This window comes from Saccostrea echinata, unplaced genomic scaffold (assembly GCF_033153115.1).
Source record: "Saccostrea echinata isolate AGI-Se365-2 ecotype Australia unplaced genomic scaffold, CSIRO_AGI_Sech_v1 ptg000001l, whole genome shotgun sequence".
Classification (NCBI taxonomy): Eukaryota; Metazoa; Mollusca; class Bivalvia; order Ostreida; family Ostreidae; genus Saccostrea; species Saccostrea echinata.
In genome coordinates this window covers 24,197,462-24,214,629 of record NW_026889750.1, presented here as the reverse complement: position 1 = coordinate 24,214,629, position 17,168 = coordinate 24,197,462, and the positions used below count along the sequence as shown (strand labels likewise).

The 17,168-nt window shown below is 32.0% G+C and overlaps 1 protein-coding gene across 1 annotated transcript; it reads right to left on the bottom strand.

The window, feature by feature from the left end:
- Positions 1 to 10,459: 10,459 nt before the first annotated feature.
- Positions 10,460 to 16,737, bottom strand: LOC133203490 (sulfotransferase 1E1-like). Its single transcript, XM_061339298.1, has 5 exons — positions 16,578 to 16,737; positions 15,694 to 16,017; positions 14,013 to 14,119; positions 12,602 to 12,800; positions 10,460 to 10,990 (listed from the first exon to the last, which is right to left on the bottom strand). Exons 1-5 carry the CDS (start codon positions 16,732 to 16,734, stop codon positions 10,881 to 10,883), a joined length of 897 nt encoding a protein of 298 aa, XP_061195282.1. The 5' UTR covers positions 16,735 to 16,737; the 3' UTR covers positions 10,460 to 10,880.
- Between the last annotated feature and the right edge of the window lie 431 nt (positions 16,738 to 17,168).

Genomic DNA, 17,168 nt, shown 5'->3' with positions numbered 1-17,168 from the left:
AAACAAACAAGCCAAAAAACAAAACAAAACAAACAAACAAACCAACAAAAAAAAAAGAAGAGAAAAAGTCTTCAAACTCGAAAATTCTATTTGGGGGGGAGGGGGTCCAACTTCTTTCAGTACCAAATTTTACTCAAACGTCACTACGTACATGGCCCTTATTTGACTAAACTACAACAAAAAGTAGGAGGGATTAACCAGACTTTCATTGAACATTTTCAATAGTAAAAAGTTATGGCTAGAAAAATGTTTGGTGGCCAGCCCCCCCCCCCCCCCCGCTACCGGTGTCATATAGTGAGACTTACCCCATAGTGAGTCTTCCCCCTGGAAGTCTGGCTATATAGTGAGACTTCCCTTCCGGGGGAGGGGGGGGGGCAATGACTATATAGTGAGCCTTCCGCCCTAAACGACCATAGTGGGACTTCCCCTTCCGTGTTTGGTCAGTTTCGATTTTATTTACATCGACGATGTATATATTGCATATTTAGGTAATGATCTTATATATAAAAAAAGATGAATAGTTTCAAATGAATCAATATAAAAGTGCGCATTAAAAATTTATCGTGCACAGCAGATTATAGTATTTTTCCGAGACGATTCTTATCAAAAGAAAAAAAGACATAATTAGTTTAACAGTAAAGAGGTCATTACCCGTAGAAACGTGCAGTTACCTATGTTTACCTGCATGGTTAAAAAGTTATGATTATAAAAATCACTATTAAAATGTTTTCATCATTTATTCATACATTTATTTATTTATTCATATAGGACGGATAACTTTTATCCAAACATTGAAAACGTTAGTATAAAAACATTGTTTTACAACGGAAAAAAATGTTCCGAAAACTAAATTAAAGGGGGAAGTTTCGCTATGAAAGGGGAAGACTGACTATATAGTGAGACTTTCCTCTGGAGAAGTCTTACTATATAGCTAGTCTTCCGGGGGAAGTCTTACCATCTAGGCAGCCTTCAGGGGGAACGACACCGGGTACATGTCTGAACCTATAACATACATATTTGAAAATTTGGGTTCGATTGATAAAGTATTAAGACAGAAAATTGAAAAATCTCGAATAATTTCGGCCCGAGTTTGCGTACCTAATTTAACCAACACTCGCAGCGAACACCCTGCCACCTAGCGTTATAATGCCACATTAAATTCAAACTACTTGTATTCGTCTTCGTTGAATGCGCTTCATGGTTTGCGTGACTGAATTTACATTTGTAATAGAGATGACCATAATTATTTATTAAAGAAACTGTATCAATTTAAAAGAAAGAAGAACGAATTTACAAGAATAAAGCAACATAGAAGTAAGGACAAAATGAAGAATGAAAAAAGTTCAAAGTGAAATGTAATAAAGACGAATATGAAAACAATAAAGTGACATATAGTTACAACAATAACAAAGAATTAAGAAGTAGGCAGAATAAGAATGAAAGCAAGATAAATAGACTTTTGGCGGTAATTCCCTTCCATAGATAACATATGCTATATACGGTGGTTAGAGGAATATTCCAAATCAATATTGGAAGTTGATTATAGAAAGACTGAAGTCATCTCTTTGTGATATAGATTGTTTGAATGTTGGTCATTAACATCTGTAGTTGGTAAAACATCCAAAATTGAAAGAAATATGACTGATTCTGTTGTGTCTTTATTTTGGTTTCACTGGGATATAAAGAGTCGAGTTCTGAATGAAAATAATTATTGTTAATTGATAACACCTCGTCAATATATATAAATGTCTAATTGAAGGCCACAAGATTTTTTTCTTTTATGTAGAACATTTTAATAAATTCTACTTCAAAGAATATAAAAATAGGTCGGCTAATAAGGAACACAATTAGTATCCATCGGATTTCCAACAGTGGTCTCCAAAGACTACACAGATATTATCAATGGGGAACTCAAGTATCTTTTTAAATCAACTTCAAAGTACTTAATTGTGGGAGGAATGAGAATGATTTTTAAGAAAGTAATACTGTATATAACCACACATAAGATAATAAAGATATGAAAATTTGCGGGTTAATATTTATGTAAGAAGCAGTTGTCTATGATGTCAAAAAGCATTGTCTATAATTTAAAATGGTTTGGCGATGCTTAGAATTTTACGGAAGTACAGTGTTATTATGAATTAATATCTTTTTTATGATATTGATGTAATCTACATATTGGAAATTGATGTAATCTACATATTGGAACCTTATTTTTCCCTCATCTTTTCCTTCATTTTTATTTTGACTAAATTCTTTGACCATCTGTCTATTGGCAAAACTTACGCTATCAAAGCAGCAAAATGAAGTTGGACTAACGCAATTTCTGTTGCAGGTAAACTAGTATCGTGATGATAAGCTTAAACTGTTCCTAAGCAATGTTGCTATTCCAAATACTTGTGCTGTGAATCATATTTTTGACATATATGGCAACAATGTGATACTTTTGCAATAAATCTACATGATATGTATTAAATGATTGAAACAAGATAACAAAAGAGGTTTGGTAATTTAATTTTTGGTCATGGTCACAGTCAAACTTCTGTGTCAATTCAAATACTTTAATATACCCTAGTTCTAAATATTGAAGTTTTATCAATCACCCGTTTTCATACTATAGAAACAAACATTTGTGGTATTTCTGTAAGTACTTTTAAAAAAAGAAAATGCATATTGTCTTGTGGATCAATAAACTGTAAAATCAAATACTATTTCTTTTCCTGATACATATGTATGCTGTGAAAACTTAAAACCGAATATTGATTGAATTTCTAAAAAAAAATGAAAAAAAGGAAGGGCAATACAAGAGAAAATCTTTTACTTGACGAATTCTTTATTATTACATAAGGATCTCTAACATAAAAACGCCTGTTTCTGTCAATGTGCTCCAAGGTTTTTTAAGCACGACCAATAATATCTAGAGGATTCCGGGTTGTTATTATGTTGGTTGCTCTAATGTTTGTACGTACGTTTCTCTCAATGTTTAACCTCTCAGTTCTACCAAATGGACCACGAGTAGTCATTTCATTGGACATCCCTTGATTTCTGTCTAATGTGTTACGATTTCTTTGTCCCATGGAAACATCCCCAATATTGTTGAATGGGTTACGAGTTGTTATTTCGTTTCTTGTTCTATCGGTAAGTCGATCATTTCTGTTCAACCTATCAGTTCTGTCGAAAGGACTGCGACTGGTCATTCTGTTGGACATCCCTTGATTTCTGTCTAATGTGTTACGATTACGATTTCTCTGTCCCCTGGAAACTTCTTCTCTAGAGTTCAGTGGATCACGAGTTGTTATTTCGTTTCTTGATCTGTCGGTAAGTCGATCATTTCTGTTTAACCTCTCTGTTCTGTCGAAAGGACTGCGAGTGGTCATTCTGTTGGACATCCCTTGATTTCTGTCTAATGTGTTACGATTGCGATTCCTCTGTCCCATGGAAACTTCTTCCCTAGAGTTCAGTGGATTACGAGTTGTTATTTCGTTTCTTGATCTGTCGGTGAGTTGATCATTTCTGTTCAACCTGTCAGTTCTGTCGAAAGGACTGCGAGTGGTCATTCTGTTGGACATCCCTTGATTTCTGTCTAATGTGTTACGATTACGATTTCTCTGTCCCCTGGAAACATCCCCAATATTGTTGAATGGGTTACGAGTTGTTATTTCGATTCTTGGTCTGTCGGGGAGTTGATTATTTCTGTTCAACCTATCTGTTCTGTCGAAAGGACTGCGAGTGGTCATTCTGTTGGAAATCCCTTGATTTCTGTTTAATGTGTTACGATTGCGATTCCTCTGTCCCATGGAAACTTCTTCCCTAGCGTTCAGTGGATTACGAGTTGTTATTTCGTTTCTTGATCTGTCGGTGAGTTGATCATTTTTGTTCAACCTATCAGTTCTGTCGAAAGGACTGCGAGTGGTCATTCTGTTGGAAATCCCTTGATTTCTGTTTAATGTGTTACGATTTCTCTGTCCCATGGAAACATCCCCAATATTGTTGAATGGGTTACGAGTTGTTATTTCGATTCTTGATCTGTCGGGGAGTTGATTATTTCTGTTCAACCTATCTGTTCTGTCGAAAGGACTGCGAGTGGTCATTCTGTTGGAAATCCCTTGATTTCTGTCTAATGTGTTACGATTACGATTTCTCTGTCTTATGGAAACTTCTTCTCTAGAGTTCAGTGGATTACGAGTTGTTATTTCGTTTCTTGATCTGTCGGTGAGTTGATCATTTCTGTTCAACCTATCAGTTCTGTCGAAAGGACTGCGAGTGGTCATTCTGTTGGACATCCCTTGATTTCTGTCTAATCTGTTACGATTTCTTTGTCCCATGGAAACATCCCGAATATTGTTAAATGGGTTACGAGTTGTTATTTCGTTTCTTGATCTGTCGGGGAGTTGATTATTTCTGTTCAACCTATCTGTTCTGTCGAAAGGACTGCGAGTGGTCATTCTGTTGGACATCCCTTGATTTCTGTCTAATGTGTTACGATTTCTTTGTCCCATGGAAACATCCCCAATATTGTTGAATGGGTTGCGAGTTGTTATTTCGTTTCTTGTACCGTCGTTAAGTCTTTCATTTCTATTTAACCTATTAGTTCTGTCAAAAGGACTGCGAGTGGTTATTCTGTTGGTGAAATCCTCTATTCTGTCCAGTGAATTACCATTTATTAATCCTTTCTGGTTGTCATTAGGGTTACGAGTGGTGATTACATTGTTCCTTCTTCCGTCAAAGTTTTGGCCATCGGTTGCGATCAACAATGAAAAACTTATACAAATTAAAACTTTATACATACTTGGTTGTGGAGTCGAACTCAATCCTACAGCAAGAAAGATATCGACTGTTAAGTCAAGAGCGTATGTGCCAATATATATATTCAAAGTCCGTGTGACATCTGGTTAGCAGTTTTGCGACGTTTAAAATTTGATTTAAATCTTTGTTTCATAAATGTAGATCAATTCTAAATGCGTAGAATTAATGCGCATTAAACATGATTGCTTCACAGAATCTCTTTCTCTCTCTCACTCACTCACAGAAGAGAGATAGAGAAGAGAGAGAGAGAATGGCACGAAAATATTGTAACAAACATTCTTTTGTGTGGCCAAAGTATCAACTTTTTGTCACATAGTTAAAAATATTCAATTTGACAGAAAAAAAACCGTTGAAATTATATTGCCAAACATCTGGTCAAAATTTTTATATCGTACTCAACAACAACTTTAAAAAAAAAAAAAATTTAAACGTGCCAAACTTAAAGAGATTTGCAACACAGTAAACAACTGTCTCAAGAGTTAGTTAGTTTAATATTTTCGAAAATAAATTGCTTATACCTGTACCCGTTTCTGTGGTGCTGAGCGGATGAGATTGAATGGGGCATCAGTTCATTGAAGGTTAACTTCCAGGTTAGGTCGGTAACCTCTTTAGAAGTAAGAACGGAAACACTAAATATAAAGTGCCTTGTTCAGTGGCACAATACATAACGTTAAGTGCCCACCTGAATTTGAACTAGCCAACTTTTTACTGGCCGAACACCTATGACCACGAAGCCAAGTACTCAAAGCTATCATAAAAACGTAATTTTTTTTCTCATATCTGAGTGATTATCGCAGGCTACACAAGAAAGATACGAATTATTGTGCTTGAAGAATTACAATTCTATTTGCATTGAGTTCAAATAGATATGTTGATGTATACTCTTAATGCAAACTTTAATTTTGTGAAGGGATTTTTCTGCTTTTTTTGTCCAGAACTTTCTTTGTAAATTGATTTCATTCATTTAAGGTCGCTATTCATATGAAGGGGACCTCAATGATTTCATAAATATATTGCAAGTGATATAGTAGAAGTTATAGGATATTCATCCTTCTCTTTCTCGTATATACATCTAATGCGAAAATAAAATATCATTTTAATGAAATGAAACACTATGCTTCACGAATTATATCTACAGATTAGTAATACAGAGGGTTCTGCATTGCTTGGCATAAAGGCGTTTGTACAACACAACACTACCTGGTTGGTCTATAAACTTGACGGATAGGTCTATTCTGAAAACTATTTTATGATTACACGTACGCTTTCTCTTGCATCAATATTTATCTTACAACAATATTTATAATGCCCTATACCTGCCACATGACCTTTTCAAAATAACAGATCATACAGGTGATTATGAACATAATATAAGATTAAGTTTCATGTCATATTCATTAAATAACATGATGTGGTTCCAGTACTTAGTTTATGTATATGTATTTATACATGCTTATTCCTAAAACTAAAAGCGCTTATAAATAGAGCGCTCATAAGATACTAAGTATAAAGTCTGATTGACATTGAATTTTGACTACAAATCTAAAAATCTACAAATTTTTACGTTGCTGCGTTATTTTGAAGCAGAATGTGTCGGTTTTAGTATTTAGCATGTTAATAGCATTGTCAGAAAACTTTAGAATGAGCTGTGAGTTATTGTCGTACGTTTAAAAATTCAATTTCGATATATAACATACTTTGGAAATTTTTATAAAGTTCAAGGCTGAAAGACCTTCTGATCTTGAACTAACCATTATTAGAACCTCTTTGAAAAATAGAAAATGTTTATATACGCAGGATTTTAACAGTAATAAATAAGGATTTTGTATTTTGTTGGTTTATTAATTACTATAAGACCTTTAGTGATAAATCTCTTTTTCGTTACCTTGACTTCTAAATTCTATGCTTAAATCAAGATTCAAATTTATTTAATTTATTAATTGTACACAAAGTTAGGATAAAACCAATACTCAAACAGTAATACCCTACCAGACGACATATACATGTATGTTCCTCGTATCACAAATCACAATTGTGTTTTGATCTTAATTCAAATCGGGGGAAAAACTTTTTGAAAAAAAAATTCAATTTTATATTTTTGATTTACCTTAAAACCATTACCTGTATGAATATCATTTAATCAATTAAGCAGTAAACAATAATAATAATAATAATAATAATAATAATAATAATAATTTTATAATATATATATATATATATATATATATAGAGAGAGAGAGAGAGAGAGAGAGAGAGAGAGAGAGATTTCTTTCGTTCCCCCATTAACTTCAAGTTAAAGTTTAATGAACATCAGTATTCGGTGGTGGATTTCTTTTTTTAATAAGGTGAATTAAGTATGATGTTTGCAGGATTCTTATTCATACTTATATATTCAAAAGCTGGAGGAAGCTCTTCTGTAGTTTACCTCAAAACCATTCGGAAAGTGAAATGTATTATAAGTTAATCATCATACAATTTTAGAAAAATAGCTATGCCATGACAAAACAAGAAATGTTTTCGTTATCAGTACTCGAAAGTATATTCATGTTTTTTTTAAAATTTCTACTGCAAACTATTCTCGTATCATTCTTTGTTTTTAGAATATTCTACAATCTAGAATTCTAATACTGAATTATTAAAAGATGTTCAAGAATTTGAGCTAAATTTTGTCAACTTCAATATCTTATTCACTCAATGTACTGCATAATATTTCTTTACATATATTTAATTTATAAAGAATTCTATCTTGGAAGTAAAGTTTTGCATAAAATTAAAATTATAAAATATCGAGCAGAATGCAAATCGATTGTGAAGCAAAGTAATGAATGGTACTTATGAATGATCAAATTGCAAAACTTCAAAATGTAAGAAACTGCTTATTTTAATGATTTCCTACTGTGTTAAATAAATTGATTTTACTGTGCCCTCTATCACTGATGCTACGAACGTTATTGAAACAAAATTGCTAGGTTAAGAAGGGATGTGCTTCTGTCACAATTTATTTAAAAAATAAAGTTTTATGTAACGGTATACTATGTTGCATCAAAACCTAACTGTATTTCATCATGACTTTTAGGATGTAGTACGGTCTATTCCTTTGAACCTACATGTGGGGTTACCAAAAAAGTTACTTTTTCCTAAAGAATTAAATGAAAAGACAGTTCCTAAGGAATAGTTAAAAATTATATTTCTTTCATTGCCTAACTTTTGATAATGCATTTTTTTTTCTCAATCTATGTTTACAAATTCACCAACGCCAAAAGATTTCAGACGACATCGATCAAATACGTCGACCAAAGGGCTTCACCTGTTGATCTATCAATATTCACACCATCAGCTAATTTTATTGTAACCTTCAACAAGATTGATTCTTTTATGAAAATAAAACAGCTGCAAACTTTATTAAAAATTTCTCACTTATATGTATTAGTAATACCATGAAAAGGGGAAAAAAGTGCCTCAAACTATTCAATATTTAAAAAAAATCTTTGTTTAATTATCAAATCGTTTTATTTTATACTTCATGTACATATATTAAATAATTCATAGTTGTGATTAATGATTTCCTTTGGGAATGCAAGTAATTTACCAACAAAGTTAATAAGAATCAGTATTGATTCATGACTGAAATAAAACAACATTAATAAAAAGTTATTTAAATACATTTTTTTCTATACTCTTAGGCTTAATTATATTAAAAAATGTAGTCAAACTACCATTAATTATTATGAAGAGGAACTTTTAGTCTGGTGATTCTACAAGACGATTCTTATTTGATTCTCAGCCTGTTTGAAGTGTTTTTGAATCCATCTTTTGGGGGGCCAAAATTGAATTTCATTTACCCGAGAGACTTCGTAAAAAGTTTGTTTGAATTTTTGACTTTGATTCTGAGTAGGTAGTTGTAAAAGATTGCAAAAAATTATCTTTGAGGTTGATGAATGGCAATTTTATATAAGGAAATTTTACTCGTTTATTATAATGTAGAAGATACTAGTACATGTAGTAAATTACAAGTATGAGTTTACCAATTGAGCAAAATTATGCAAGGACATTTATTTCGCTTTTAAACATAGAATATACACTAATCATTCTACAACAAGTTAAAATAGTGTAAAATGAAATTATTTAAAAAGAAATTTGAAGATAACGAAAAGTGATAAAGCTCAGAATCCAGTACGACAATATACCAGGTAAATTGAAGCATCACAATAATGGACCCTCGAAGCTTCATATGTAAAGTCAAAATAATGAAGAAGTAAACATCCATGGCGGACAGGTCACAACAGCCGTGGACCATTTGTCTTGATCAGGTATACGGAGTAATCCGTGGGGGTTAAATGAGATTGAAATTAATATCAAGCAACATTCGACTCAACGACAGGTTTAAGTAGCGTATGCATTGTAATAACAATTCATGAAATGTTAACTTTAAACGAATGATACTCCTATGGCATCAAAATATTTGTCAGAAGCCCGTCTTTCTTGTAAAAATTTATCATACTCACAATATTCTCCTGCATATCTTATCGATGGGGAGACATAAACACTATATGCAGGGATATCGCTTTATTGCTGAATATACAATTAAAGTTGACGACAGAAAAGTTTAAGTCAACCCGTGTTTCATAAAGTTTAAAGATACATAGCGGGTTCTAGTAAATTTCTACAATATACCTCTTTCTAAAATATTATCAGCGGTGAAGAAGAAACTTCAGGAGAACTATACAACAAAATATTCGAAAAGTGGTGTTAATCAGATATGGATAAAACTCAAAGAAACTTTTAGGAAATTTGTTATAACAGAAAAAAAATGTAACCAAAATCAATAGCATCAAACCTTTTCTATAGTTTATTCAACCAATCTCCATAAATTAAAAAAAAAACAGACTTTTTGATAACTTAGACAACTGGGTTTTTTCCTATAAAAATAAATTTACATACCTTGTCATTGGTCACCTGCACAATTATTAAAAAAAAACCATTCTGATTCTACACACAAGTATTCCTAAGTTGATATCAAAAAGATGCTTGAGTTTCTGATTGACATTATTTATGTAGTTTTTGGAGATCAGATCTTACAACAATCCGTTGGAATTTCTATGGGTACTAATTGCGCTCTGTTATTAGCAGATCTGTTTTTGTATTCATAAACATGAAGCAAAATTTTCTTCAAAAACTTCTACAGAAAAAGAAGTATCCTGATGTGGCCTGAAATTCAACATTTAGATATATCTACGACGTCAATCGATTAATAATAATATTCAGTTTAATTTCTATGTTGATTCGATATATCCCTTTGAACTTGAAATAAAAGACACCACAGCGTCAAATACATCTGTTTCATATTTTGATATTGTTCATAAATGGAAAACTAACAACTATACTATATGAATATGACTTCAACTTCCCTTAACTATTTAACAATATTCCGCAATCACCTGCATATGGGGATTATGTCTCCCAGTTAATTCCATACGCAAGAGAATGTTCTACGAACAAACAATTTCTAAAAAGAGGCAAGCTATTGACAAATTAGTTAATGATACAAGGACATCAACAATTCTCGTTTAAAGTCAATGTTTCGCAAATTTTATGGTAGATACAATGACCTTGTTAGCAAATACAATATATCGTTAATTCGAATGTTGCCCCATGCTTTTCATACAAATTGTTAGGCCATAATTTTCACATCGAAATGTCTAGTAGGGACTTTATCGTTTATTAATATGATTATGAGCCTTACAAACAAGGACTATATTGTTACATGCTTTGTCCTGACAATATCTCATATCAAAAATGAACAATATTGTCCGCACATTGGTTAATTACAGCGCAGACGTTGGTTAATTACTACTCAACCTTTTAAAAGATTGATTAACTGTTTGAGTAGAACTGACGAGGATTAAAAACAGGCTATAAAATTAGCAGAATCGTGTTGTAACTCTACTCAAATACAAATTTGTTTTCTATGGTTTATCCATTTATATTCTTAATTGTATATCATTAATTTTATTGCAACTGTCTTCAAAATGCTGGCTGGCTTGGTTTTAATGATCAACTAAAATGAGATTGATTTATTCGAATTGCACTTGAAGTTTGCTGTCCTTCATTTCTTCCTTGTAAAATGCATCGAAGTGTTCATTGAGAGCAACGGTAAAATGGTTCTTCCAATCTCCAATCTCCCCTGAAAAATAAACTTATTATACTACTGTGCAGAAGCATAGCAACATACAATGTACATATTTCTTCAAAATTTATTTGAGAAAACAGATAGTTTAAGTCAATATCGTAATTTTTATCAATGAAATTGGTTGATTGATTTTTTTTTGTGGGAGCGCGAGTTTTTACCCCAAAGTAAGACATAACCAGGCACATTCTTGTGCTAGATTTACACATGTGATATACATGTATGGACAGACATTAGTGCTGAACGTAGTTTTTTATCGTGCTCAGTTACGTGCCATGATGTTAAAAAATCGTAGTTTTAAGTCTCATCGAGATATTCCTGATTTCCACATATAACGCCAAGGGGTTGCTATGTAGCAATTTAATTCCTAGATACAACCATACAACTGCATAAGTTGCAGTTGGTATAGTTGTACCTAGGACTTTAAGCTTTCTTAAGGAGCCCCACCCTACCCCCTGATGGTCATGATTTGAACAAACTTGAACCCACACCACCTGAGGATGCTTCCAAATAAATATTACCAATCATTGCTTTGCTGTTCTTGAGAAGAAGATTTTTGAAGATTTTTCCTTTATATTCCTATGTAAAATTTTGATCGTCCATTGTGGCCCCACCCTACCCCCGGGGGTCATGATTTGAACAAACTTGAATCTACACCACCAGAGGATGCTTCCATATAAATATGACCAATCATAGCTTTGCTGTTCTTAAGAAGAAGATTTTTGAAGATTTTTCCTATATATCCCTATGTAAAACTTTGATTGTCCATTGTGGCCACACCCTACCCCCGGGGTCATGATTTGAACAAACTGTTTTGTTGCTGACTAACTGTTTTCTGTTGGATCGAAAGGAATTGTTTTCTAGAAAGGAATTTGAACGATAATTTCTGCTAGAACGCTTAATCGAAGAGTCAAATAGGTTTTTTTAAGTATTAGTTCAATGATTATTTCCAATTTTTTGTTAAAATATGAGGATACTAACGTGTTACATAAAAAACATAGAATGGTGGTCTATGCTTTTTTATTTGAATATTTTGCAAGTAACTGTACTTGTCTTTTGTTTTAAAAAAAAGCCATTTGATTTATAACAGCCTAAAATCATTTTTTGCTGGAAAGCATACGCTGTAGACAGGTAAATTTTCAGCACCGATTTTTCCTTAAATGTGTTAGATAGTACGAGATCTAAATCAAAATTTTCATGTTTCAATAGTAATTAATGTAAATATAACAATATCATTTTCAAAAAGTAAAAAATCTTTTTTTAAAAAAACGAACTTGAATATAGCGACAAAATAACCATCTTGATCTTATTTTCTCATGTTGATATTAATTATTTTCTAGTATACAAAAATTGTTTGCTTTACCTTTTTTTTTTACAATCCTGACTTGTTTTGCTTCACCTTTAATTGTAAATTCTAGTAATGTTTTGCTTTACCTTTTAAAAATATTCTTGACATGTTTTGCTTTACCTTTTCTTGGTTCTGGTCATTATTATTATTTTTTTTTTTTTTGCTTTACCTTCCAATTCCTGACATGTGTATCTACTTTTTCTATAAATTTTCGAAGTGCATTTCTTTATCTGTTCTGAACATTCGTGACGTGTTTTTACCTTTTCTATACATTCTTGACATTATTCGCTTAACCGTGCCTGGGTCTTTGCGATTTGCAAAGTTTGGTAAGTCCTTCATTGCCTCAGTAGCTTCTTTTAATTTTTTGAAGCTACATTTATCCACTATTTCAGCTATAATTTCGTCAGTCAAATCCACATTTAAAAATTTGGCAAGCCTTTTGGTTTCATCGATTGGATTCTGTAAATGAAGATGAGAATTACCTCTTTGACAAGAAGTTTGAATATTTCTGCAAGTACATTTAATTGAATTAGACAAGATGATATTCTTTAACCTAAGAAGAAAGTAAAACTGTAAAAAATGAAATGGCATTTATATGATTTCTTGATCAATCCAGCAGATGTATCGTTTAGAGAGTTAACCTAAATAAAACTGTATAATTATGTTCATGTACTGGGAATTCTCTGACTGAGGCCTAAATTTTTATGTTTGTGAAAGCATCCTTTATACGGTCTCAATTATACAAAATATGTCTTTTGTGTTGTTTGCTGTCTTAATAAGGTAAAAAGTACTACGCAGTAGCATTGAAATTGATCATACGGCCGACAGGCATAATTCAAGGCACGTGGTCTTGTTTGATCCATTCAAAGACTATAGCTTCGATCCAGTTTTGTACATGACAATAAAATCAGTTGTAAACAAAAAAGTAATATAATCTGTTTCTTTTAAAAACTATGAAAAACTGATTATGATTCAACATGTAGAGGAATGTACCTTTCATAGCTGTTGTTATCATTGAGCAAAACTATTCTTAGCAAGTACCATTGTCCTATCCGTTAAAATGATGTCCACTACATGTTAACAATTTACTTCACAATATCGTTATCTCTAAATTCTCTATATTTTATTTTCAACTTACTTGGTTCAGGTGAATCTACGACTCGATATTAAATGGACTGTACGTGTAAATGCAATTGAAAATCACTTTCCTCTTTTTATTTAAAAAAAATAAAGATTACGTTCATATAAAGTTGTCCCATACTCTCATACAATGTCGTGTTTAATTCCATGTTAAATAATGTGTTGAAAAACCCTTTACAAAGCCTTTACAATACCTCATATCTTGATATTGATTAGTTTGTAATGATATTGTTTTTAACTGTTGGTAGTGTGTACCACGTTTAGAATTTTTCGTAAAGGAAGATGGGCGGGCGATCTTATAAGTAGAACGAGCAGAACTTTGCACCACATGCAGCATCTATGGCACAATTCAAACTTTAAATGACCAACAAAGACCCTTTTTGACATGACAATACGTGTGAACACCTCAGTGTTTTTAACTTAGGCTAGGTATCCATCTAAAATTTGTACTCACTAATAGTACAAGAAAAAACATACTCTAGTATGCCAGACTTTTCTTACACATTGTAACTGTAAAGAAATGTTACATACCTTTTTCATACTTTCATAGTGAACCGTAAAAATTGCACCCCGTGTGTCTGTCGCTTCTGCATTTTCAAATTCTTTTTCGTACGAAAACCAGCCTCCCATATGCGGAGCTTCAAAAAAAAATGTAACTTCGTTTTAACTTTTCTTTTAAAAATGGGTTACAAATACTAGTAATATTTGAATATTATTAATTGAGAATTCCATGTGATAGACTTAATACAAAAGGAATCCATCTAAATAACATAATTTCATACTCCGGAAACATATGGAAAAAAGATACTGAATAATTATAAGTTCTTGCTAGAGGTTTTTATATGCTAACAGAAATCCATATGTATTGAAATAAATTTGTTTCTTTTTCATATATTGTAAAATAGATATAAACTTTGGTAAGAGTAATAGTTGTAACAAGAAATGTGAGATAATACAAGCATCTTTTAAATGGACAAACACACATCTTTATTCATTGTATTTATTAAATTTTTCAGTAGAATTTCAGGACTCCATTGTTTCCAGAGCGTTTCACACTGATATGTTATAGGTATTTAGAAACTTTTTTTTTTATCTGAAAATGATTATAACAAGGAATTTCGGGCGTATTTGATTGTCATACTTCCATTCACGTTATTTATCTGATAAAAGTGTGAAATATATGCTGTATTTATAAAAAAAAAAGATGTTTAATATATTACATACATTTAATAAAAAAGAAAAGTTAGAATAGAAATAAAAGAAAGCAAACAAATACACTAATATTGTCTGCTTGTGCTCATTGATGTGATTAATGTTAAATTGTAAAACATAAACTTTATCAGAACTGGAGCCTATGTTCACAAACACGGGTGTTTGATTTAAGTTACGAAGTATTTCGTTGTTACTGAATTTTGATAATTTTCATGTTGGTTCGAACTATTTAACTGATTTGCAAGTTATTTTTTTAAATAAATAGGAAATTCAAAGTAAACAAAACATCACACGTGTCTCTGACTTTTAATGTCTTAGCTAATATGTTTTTTTTAATTAGTTAAATGCTTGTCCTACAAACGTCATAACTAGCAATGAAGGACCATTATGGATCTAAACATTTTCTGTTTTTAACCCATACATGTAAAACCTGAGATTGGTGTTTTGGACTTTCTGATGCACATGCAACAGAACTCCCCATTTGAGCTCTATACTAACACCTAGATGAAAATAACATCAATAAACATCCCTCTTTTGGCATATCTTGATAATTTTGAAAAAATTGAACTCACAATTAATAAGCAGTAATATATAACAATGTATGTATTATTCAACAATACAATCTGTTAATTAAAGTTGCTTTAAAAAATGTAATTATATTCTTTGTAAACACGAGAGCATATAGATCTGTCTTGAAGTTGTTTGGTGGGCAAATATTTTTTTCTGAAAATCCTTAATTACAATGCTAGGTACATTTATTTAAATACTGGATCGCTTGTGAAATCTTAAACCTTAAAGAATAAGAATTATTTAATAAGTTTCAACACTTTTGTTCCTGTAAATCATGCACATATGAAGTTGCATGGGTGCCGAAAAAATAGGTTTAAACATGGGAGAAGTGCAAAATGATTGGAATGAATTTATTACAGACTGTAATCAATAGATATGTATCAGAATATTTTAATGAGAATGTGTTTGTTGTAGTTGTATTTATTTTTACCTGGACCCATGAATATCTTTTCATAAAATGTTTTGAAGTCCACTGGCTCCTCAAACATTTTACCGTTGTTGAAGTGATGATACATCGATACGGCAACATCTTTAGGATTTCTCAGAACATGGACAATCTTTCCGCCATTTTCTATATGTTGCCTCGGTAGCCATCTGTAGGGAACATGCGTGTTCAGTGGCCTTGGAGAGGCAAGATTATCGACTACACTTATGTCGGGTATAGCTTCCAGAAAGAGAAATTCTTTAGTTTCCTTCATGTATTCAGCTTTCTTCTTGAGAATCATGCAGACAATCTCCCAGACCCAGTGTGTTCCTGTTCAAGTGAGTTGATGCATGTAACATTTTAATTGTGTTTTTTTTTTTTTTAAATATTCATTTTCAAAAATATGATAGTAATCAAAGACTATCTAAAGTTATTTCTATCTGTGTTATTTGATATAATAATAAAATATTACCAGCAGTAAAAGAAAAAACTTCAAGAGTACTGCTCAACAATATATTCGATAAGTGCATGATGTAAATAAGATGTGGATACTTTAAAAACTCCAAGGAACTTTTAGCAAATTTATAATAACAAAATTTTACCAAAATCAATAACATCAAAATAGTTAGAGACTCTACCTGAAATAACGTGATTGAAATAGGCTCTTCAAAGTTTTCATAATCCAAACTATCTAAATATTTTTAAGTCAGAGAGGTGTATTTTGTATTTTGTATTGTAGTGTTTCAAACACACAAAAAGGTAGAAAAAAAAATCCATTTCTTTTAGCGTTTTTAAATTTTTTCACACAAAGCAAACACGTTAATATGTTTGCATAATCACTGCTATTGGTAGGTGTGCAAAACCCTGCAAATAACATACATGTCCATTACCTGACTTCGGATAGGTAGCAAGTATGATGTCGTCCTTTCTACATTCCAGATTTCTTAATTCTTCAAACCTTTTCTTAGCATCTTCTAATAAATGCGGAAATGGCGGTAGGCCCATTCCGTCAAATGTTGGTCTTGTTTCTTCGCCATTTTTGTCCATGATCAGTTAAACCATGCAGTTCGCAACTGACTGTAATTATAAACAAATACACTGAACAAAAGTTCCACTTTTTGACCAGAGAAATTACACTTTATCACTTTATTTACAATTTTATCTCACCTGCTTAATCGTGTTCTTAATATCAACCAGAGAAGAATGAGTCACTTATAATTGAAAATTATATAATACTGTGTGTGTGGTTGTGGGGGATGGGGGTGGAGGGTTGAGGATGTGTTGTGTGAGAAGGGTGTGTTGTGTTAGGGTATGTGTGACCTTTTATTAGTCATGTATACCCTCTGCAGAATTTTTAATATATTCGATCAGTGCATATTATCTATTCAAGATATATTACTAAAGTCAGGTACTCTTCACACAATTGCTCCGAAGAAAATAGTTCCATTCATGATCAGTAGATACAACATTACAGCAAATGT

What these genes read in the sequence shown, in the direction of transcription:
- LOC133203490 (XM_061339298.1), bottom strand. Translation starts at nt 16,734, where the DNA reads ATGGACAAAAATGGCGAAGAAACAAGACCAACATTTGACGGAATGGGC. An exon ending in ACTATGAAAGTATGAAAAAG is followed by an intron (nt 12,801 to 14,012) that starts GTATGTAACATT and finishes CTTCATTTACAG; the next exon opens with AATCCAATCGATGAAACCAA. An exon ending in GTCAAGAATGTATAGAAAAG is followed by an intron (nt 10,991 to 12,601) that starts GTAAAAACACGT and finishes TTTATTTTTCAG; the next exon opens with GGGAGATTGGAGATTGGAAG.